The sequence below is a fragment of the Aptenodytes forsteri genome, unplaced genomic scaffold, assembly GCF_000699145.1.
Source record: "Aptenodytes forsteri isolate BGI_AS27 unplaced genomic scaffold, ASM69914v1 Scaffold155, whole genome shotgun sequence".
NCBI classification, from domain to species: Eukaryota; Metazoa; Chordata; class Aves; order Sphenisciformes; family Spheniscidae; genus Aptenodytes; species Aptenodytes forsteri.
In genome coordinates, this window is record NW_008794446.1 from 2909642 (window position 1) to 2917607 (window position 7966).

The following is a 7966-nucleotide window of genomic DNA, read 5'->3' on the forward strand; positions in this document are numbered from 1 at the left end:
CGGTTACAGCAGGGCCTGGGCGGATCGGGCTCCCCGTCCCTCGCGGGGCTTGCACCTGCGCCTCGCTCGCGGTCGGGCTCGGTGCTCTCTCGGTCTCCCGTTTCTAGGACGTGGCTTCAGCGTGAGCCGGGGCAGGGGCGGAGAGGCTGCTCGGAAAGCAGCTTGTCTGTAGGGTGGCACGGATGGACGCCCCCCTGGGCCATCCTGTGCAGGCTCCTTTTCGCCCACCACCTCGCCATCTGCCAGAAGCCAGCAGGTTTCAGCCTTGCGGGGAGCTCTGAGTCACTGTGGCTTTTTTTCTGTTGAAATTGTTTCCACGCTGAAACAGCTGAGTAAGGTTTAGGGAGGTGTGAGGTAGCAGGCGTATGTCATCTGAGATCTAGGAAGGTGTTTGCTAAAGCCATGGCTGATGTGGAGTGTAGCTGCAACAGAAGTATTTCCACAAATTAAAGTTATGTGTGGTGGAATTTCTTAAGTGAATGTTTCAAGTATAGTGAGGCACTGTAGTTTTCAAATGTGAAAGCAAAATTGACTTGAATTTTCACATCTCCTCATTGGGAATGATACTAAGGACAGGATTTAAAGATTGGGGGGTTTGAGCTAGGGTTTCTTTTCATGCAACTATCTAGCTGAATTTAAAAATGAAACGGCATAGGGACATAGTATCTGAGGGCGAGGACATCTAAGGAGCATGCTAGTGCTGTGCAAATTTTATTCACTTCGTAATTGACAGCCTACTGTGAGTCAGTATTAAACTAACATCTCAAAATAGTGCTAGAAGGCACTGCTAGTGGAATTGTTGTCTGTGGAATAATACCTTCATAAAAGCAAAACAAAAAAACTAATAGGGTATACTAAATGTTCTGGCTGCTTGTCATTAAACATTCTAGCCTTCTGTGGATGCGATGTTTGGGGTGTCTAGGTAGACTGCTGCAATAGAGAAGAGTACTTGGCTATATAATTTCAATTATATGCTTATTGTTATGTTACTACTTAATATACTAATGTAAAATGATTGTACAAAGTAGTAGTCATTAGAATAGGAACCTCTGCACTTACACTGAATGGAACTTTTTTGTTTCTACTTTTGGAGGAAAGGATACTATGCAAATTAAATTTAAGTACAATTAACCACTGAAAATGTTGTATTTAAATAAAATGCTTATTTAGTTTTTTAGTGGTATTTTTTCTCCTTGATTTTTTTTTCAGTACCCCAAGTGTGACCATAAAATATGACTCTCTGCCTACTGCACCAAACTTCTTAAGTACTTCTTTTGCCATTTGGTCACCTGGCTTCAACTACAATGGTAAGTTATGATTCAGGTAATATATTTTCAGATCTTTTCACTCTAGCCTGCTATCTGTCTGGCTGATGAGGAGAATGCCATTAATGTTTCCCATTTTCTTAAAACAAATTATTTTGCTTGTCACTCCTGAGTTGTGATATTTCTTTTTTCAGGGATGTCTTCCTTCATAGCTTGTAAATACTTCTAAACACTTAGTCACTGTCTAGTGTATCATAGGAATTATCATATAAAGCTAGTAGTGTGCTTTCAGTCATGACTGGTGTTAGACAGTTGAGTACGAAGTATAAATCCTGCCGCCACATAGTATTCTTTTAGTTACAGGTGACAATATTGCCATGGATTTTTACCTACTGTCAAGCAGTCAGTGAACTGAATGTCTGAAATCATGCAGTTATCCACTAGACCTATATAGAAAGCATGAATATTTGACATACTCATATAAACACCTAAACACTTTAATGTTCTGCAGTGGTAGGTTCTAATGAGTTATAGCATGTCAGGTGCTTTTTATTCAAGAACAGGTAACAAATTTTGTATTAGAGACACTGTAGGTGAATGGTAAAAAGCCCGAGTATTTTTGCTGTATATTTCTATGTTGTTACTGTAGTATGCTTTTCTCCCCTGAATTCTATTTAATGTATGAAATAACTAGTACTGCCATGTATTGGACGTGGCTCATGTGCCTTCTGTTCCTTGAGGTTTGAGTAAAGGTATTTGCTTTCACAAACAGCTGATAGGGATGGGTTAAACTGAGGAAAAAACACAAATATCTATGTGGGAAGGAGTACCTATTACAAGTGTTTCTAAGCTTTACTGAAGAGTGGAAGATGCTCCAAAACACTTTATTTTTTGAATAGTGTAGGCTAGATTTTCTACTTGTCATCTCTAATTGTTTTGGTTAATATTTGTTATTTTATTAGGTGTAATTTCTAGTCCTACTTTTAATTCTAATTGCCTTTCATTGTTCTAAGACTTCATAATTTAGTCAAAACCTTGCAAGTGATTCTATGATTCTATGATTCTATAAGTGTAGACTATTGATAGTGGGATTAATTACTGTTGATGCAGTTACATGAGGTTTCAGCTGCTAAGTTTAGTATGTGCCAAAGAATGTTTGAGCCCATCTTCTAACTATAAATTCATATCAGTAGTAATAGAGTTTTTGTAGTGGTTTTTATGTATGAGGATGTTTAAACAATTAATGGACTTTCTAAAAAAACCTTTGTAATTCTTGCAGCAACAAGCTTTAGAACTGGCATTGGATCGTGCAGAGGTAAGGAGTAGCTACATTATTTGTTTGCACATAATATATTGGTCTCCATTAAAAAATAACTCATATTTTTATATTTCTTCTGAAAAATGGTGAAGGAGCATGCTATGTAAATATATGTGTGTGTATAAATAATCACCCATACATGTAACACTGGTTTTGCAAAATTCTCACTAAAATTGCTGTTTAGTCACATATTTGTCTCTTACCCGTTGTACTGAGAACATCATCAGGTACAATGATGATAGCCTATGTAGAAATTCAGTTTTCTCCTTTTAAACCAGCAAATCTGTGTGCTGTGAAATAAGCGGAGCTGTACAGTGGTGATCCAGAGACAGCTGGCAGAAATAGATGGCAAAATCCTGTTTATGTTTTTAACGGTAGCCCAGTTAGAACGAAGAGGCAAGTGCCTTCACATTCGTGTTCTTTCATGCTGACATCTGATATAATGGTTACCTTGAACCCTGTTATGGGAAATACATGTTTCTGTGGGAGGACCTCTCTTCATTGAAATTCTGAACTAAGGTGTTAATCAAAATACTTCAGACGAACAGTAGAGACTTGGAAAAATCTTACTAGAATATAAGCTACATTTAATGTAGGATGATATCTTTATTCATCTTTTTTAATTCAAATATTTAATATACACGAATTGTATTTATAATACACAGCTCTACAGAGAAAACTAGTGTAAATGCAAGAAAAAAGGGGAAAATTGAACTACCTGAAGTTGATTATGTTGAGGACTACTTGATTTGTAAATATTGTCGAGCAAGTATGCATGAATTTGATTGTATCTTAGCATGTTAATTTCAGTTAACTACTGCAGTAGTGTTATTTACTACTGTAATTACAAAAGAAGAATGTAAAATCAAGACTTTGTGTGCAACTCATGCCATAGCCATGAAATGCTGTGTTTCGCAGCTAAATTGAGATATGTCCTTGTTGATGACTGTAACATACACTAGGTCGTGTTTGTACACTTTTGAAACAGTCATGTACCATAACTCTTAATTACTTTCTGTATCCATAGAACACTGTCTGGTAATGATCTAAAGTTGCCTGGTAGCTAGAATTAAATTTCTTTGTAATATATATGTTAATTTTTTGTTTACTTTTCTAGTATATAATTGAAAGTGCCCGTCAGAGACCTCCCAAAAGAAAGTATTTATCCAGTGGAAGGTAGTAAGAGTTTCAGTATTTAGCTTTTAAATAACATTTCTTTGATTTAATTTTGGTTACATTTTAAGCTTTTTTAATTTCAGAAAATCCGTATTTCAAAAACTCTATGATTTATATATAGAAGAATGTGAAAAAGAGCCTGAGATAAAGGTAAGTGGAAATTGCTGAGAAGCTTTTCATTGCTGTCTGAACAGGCAAGTTCAGAAAATACTTTTTTATTTCACTTATTTCCTTTGTTTAAAAAAAAGAAGAAATTCTGGTAATTACTTAAGGCTAACACTACAGGAGAAACAATTTTTATGACTTTTGTGGACTAAACTGTGTAATTTAATAGCATCATCTTAGTTCAGTTTGAAATAAAAACAAGATGATGGGAGGGCCAATGGCTACCTGGTAACCCTAAATCTGTTTTTAAAGGTAATAAGGTAGAATGCTGGCAGAGGATTGTAAAGACTGTGCTCTTGGGATGCTTTTCTATATACAAAAAGAGAGAACTTCAAAAGAATGGTCTAGAATGCAGAGGTGTATCTAACAAGTTTATTAGCTAACAGTACTATTAAAATAACTGAGTGATATAATATGACTAGTAAGGCCTAGACTGGCTTGAATGACCTGTTCATTCTGACTTAATCCTGCATCGCTGAAGTCAGTTGTCAAGTTCAGGGCCAGTGTCAATGCCACATGCATTCTTGTCAGCATCACTGTTTCAGAATCAATTGCTTAGCATGACTGCCATAGGAAAAAATGCGGAGAATTTTTTAGAATCTGGGCTTTGCTGTAAATTCAGATTTATTTCTTGGGTAACTGATGAACTGCTAAGGCGTTTTGTGAAATTTTTTCATGATGTTAACAAAGAAGCTCAGACAGGCTTAGCAACAATAAATCTAAGGTGTAAAAGGCACAAGCTACTTTGCTAAACTGTGAATATCAAATGGAATGAGAAGTGTGGAATCTGCTGTATTGCTGCTTCCCAAGGAAGTAAAAACCTATGAGAAGACAGATGGGAATGAGATATTAGTTACTGAGCACCTGTAATTCTTTTTGGTGATTCTGATGTAGTTGGTTTTATTTAGCATATGATGCTGATTCAAATCAAACGTGAGTAAGGTGTTAAGCAAATTACAGACTTGAAAAGATTAAAACATCAATAGTGAATGAGTAACAAGATATTTGAGCAGCAGGGAGAAGATCGGGCTTGCTAGACTGGAATCTGGAAGAAAAGTAGGATTTCAATGTGATAGTTGTTGCTAAACTAGAAGGCACTCAGGAAACTTACCCAACTATAATAAAATTAAAGTAGTGAAGAGAGTTATAACATCACAGTAGATGAAGTGGATTATTGCTGATTTAGATTTGAGTAAAAATTTAAGTTGTTGTTTACTGAAGAATTGGAAGCTTATTGTGATAGAAAAATTTGTATTTAGAGCCCTTATTCACTGAACGAAGATGTGGATAGCTAATAGATATCTTGGTCTTATGTTATGGATTGTAGTTATTGAAAATGAGAAGCTCAAAGATCGAGGTGCAAAGGTTAGAAGATAATGCTATTGTGAAACTTCATCCATGAACATAGGACTGCTTATTTGTCTCTTAATTTGCACAATAAAACTCAAGAAGGAAATAGTATTCTGAGTAGAGTTTGGCCAATGGCTTGAATGTAGCTTAAAGGTTTTAGTGTACAGAGTTGTCAGTTTCTATTCCAGTATAGTACCATCTTGATGGTACAAGTTGTAAGTATGTTGTTCGCTCAGAAGCAATTTTTAAATTAACACTGAATATTATTTTTCAGTCTTAACTTTCTCCCTTTATCTTAGCTCTTGTAATACTGCATCTCTCCCATGTTCCTATTTTCTACCCTCCAGTTTACTTGGTCACTCATATCCTTGTTCTTCGTGTTCATAGGGAAGACCAGATTTTCCACAATAATTCACAAAGGACTAATTATTCATCCTCTATTAGTCTAGTCTGTACAGCTTCGTTAATTCTCAGCATCTCTTCTATTTGTGCATATGCACACTAAAGAGAGAACTAACTATGTTGAGGTGATTATCTAGAGCAATTTCTTTCATTTGGACTCTAGTTTGCAGCATTCCTGTACCTAAAAGTTAAAAGAAATAAAAATCAAAACAATAATCAATAATTTTGGAAGCAGTCTTAAACACAAATGTGGAAACAGACCTGGTCTGTGGGCTGGAAGGATCTATGCTAGGCAGGTAAATCTGAGGGGCTCCACTACAAATAAAAAAAAAAAAAATCACTCATCAGTCCCCTGTTCTCAGTTGGTGCCTTCTGACAGCTGCCCATGGTAGCATCAGTGTGCAAGCATGAAAACATCTCAGAGTAACAGTGTTCTGAAACTTTCACTAATGAAAGTCACTTGACTTTCACGTTGGACTAGTGCAAAAATAGTAAAGCACAGATCTGTTACTTTGCTGTAAAAGTGCTTCTAAGACGTACACTGGTAGCTGTGGGGAATGAGTAATTATGTTACATGAATAAACCAAATGGTGCCAGATAACAGTGGGGTTTTTCTTGCTTGTTTTGGTGGGATTTTTTTGTCCTTGATTAATCTCTGATGGTGATGAATGACATGCAGGGTTGGATGTATTTGGGAAATTGTATAAAACATCGTCTTGCATGCATCTTTCTGTTCTTGAAGAAAATATAACTAACGTGTGTGTAAGGTGAGGAAAAAATTGACAAAGCAGACTTTGTTCAGACCACAGTATTCCTGAAGTTTGATCTGCAAAAACTTACCTTAGGGGTGTTACTTACGAACCAAATGTTTTCTTGCCTCCACTACAGAGGCTGCATGGCCCTTGTCTTTGAGCTGCATTAATACTAGTCTCTATTGGAATGGCAGCCTAAAGATTGACACAGCCAGTTACATCCTAGTGGAAGTATACTTAGTTACGAGTTGCAGTCTTCTCTTAGGATCTGATTTTGGTTCAGCTAGGTCACAAACATCTTTAGTCTTATGTTTATTCCTTGTATTTTGTAACCAAAAAATGATGCTTCCTCAAGTTGTTTTATCGAGCTGGGTTTTGTTTTTCAGTCAATATATACAAAACTCCACTTTGCTTTTTCTGCTTCCTGAAAGAACAATGCTTAGCATTGTTCATGAAGTTAATTTTCAAATAGTTAATAGTTCTGATGAGGTTGAGACAAAATTGTACATTCCAAGGTGCATCTTCTATGCATTCGTAAAGTGGCGCTGGGATTAATGAAACGTGTCCAAAGTCAAGGGAAGAACCTGGGGTGGGTGGTTTAGATTTCCATTTCACAGAGATATAGTAAATAGCTACAAGAGCATTTTTTTATGGAGGTGATCTGTTTGTTTTATGTTTTTTGACCAACTTTGCAGTCATAAAGGTAAGTGGGAAAATCGATTTAAGATGCTACAGGGAGGGACAAGAAAAGCAGTCATGATAAAGATAAAATCATAATTTTGTGTAACACCAGTACACCGTTGGAGGAGTAGGTATTAAAATTAACATTTCGCTCATAGCCAAGGATGGAAGAGTAACAAACATAGCATAAAATCACTACTTCAGTCTTGTTAGGCAGGAGTACTCGGTATTCTTCATTCAGTGGTAGTCATCAGAAGTCACTGGGAGCGAAAGGAAGCACCTGTGTCTTCTCTGTGCTGCTTCCCAGCCATCACTCAGTCACTGCGGTGCATGTTCAGGAGGGAGGAGTGCCGCTTTTCTGTGGATGAATTCAGAGAGGGTTAGGAGTTTTAGCTGATGTAACAGAGCAGTATAACTGGCCTGGTTGCTTTGTATCTGAACTCTTGCAATATACTGCGATGAACACTTAAGAAATGTAATACACCTCAGGCCACTCCTTGATCTTTAAAACCTTTCCAGACGAGACCTGACCTAATGCTTAATATCAGCTCTGAGCTCGTATCTCCAATAGCCAGCTCAAAGGAGAAAGCTGATTATTGTAGTCATAAAAAATTTTCACGCTTAGTGAAATGTAACTTTACCTACTTATTGAAATGTTTGTACTTATAATGCTAATTTACTTCAATGTTGTCATGGATGGAGCAAGACTGCACTTCACTCGTAAGAGAGAAGCAACTATACACTTTATTGATAGAAAACAGTGAGTTAACAAAGTTCAATGGTACATGCGACAGTGATTTAACAAGATTCAATGGCAAGGTACACTTGATTATTTACTGCATAGAGGACAGGGTCAG

General features: G+C 36.7%; 1 protein-coding gene across 6 annotated transcripts in view; it reads left to right on the forward strand.

Annotated features, from left to right (window-relative positions):
- The first annotated feature begins 1212 nt into the window (after positions 1-1212).
- The window catches only part of SUPT20H (SPT20 homolog, SAGA complex component), a 37092-nt gene continuing 30338 nt past the window's right edge, over positions 1213-7966 (forward strand). For all 6 annotated transcript variants that reach the window (XM_009290178.2, XM_009290181.2, XM_009290183.2 and 3 more), the window contains exons 1-4: positions 1213-1307; positions 2545-2580; positions 3701-3759; positions 3843-3909. In XM_009290178.2, coding sequence (XP_009288453.1) covers positions 1305-1307; positions 2545-2580; positions 3701-3759; positions 3843-3909 — 165 coding nt within the window. In that variant the 5' untranslated portion in view covers positions 1213-1304. The remainder of the gene's footprint in view (positions 1308-2544; positions 2581-3700; positions 3760-3842; positions 3910-7966) is intronic.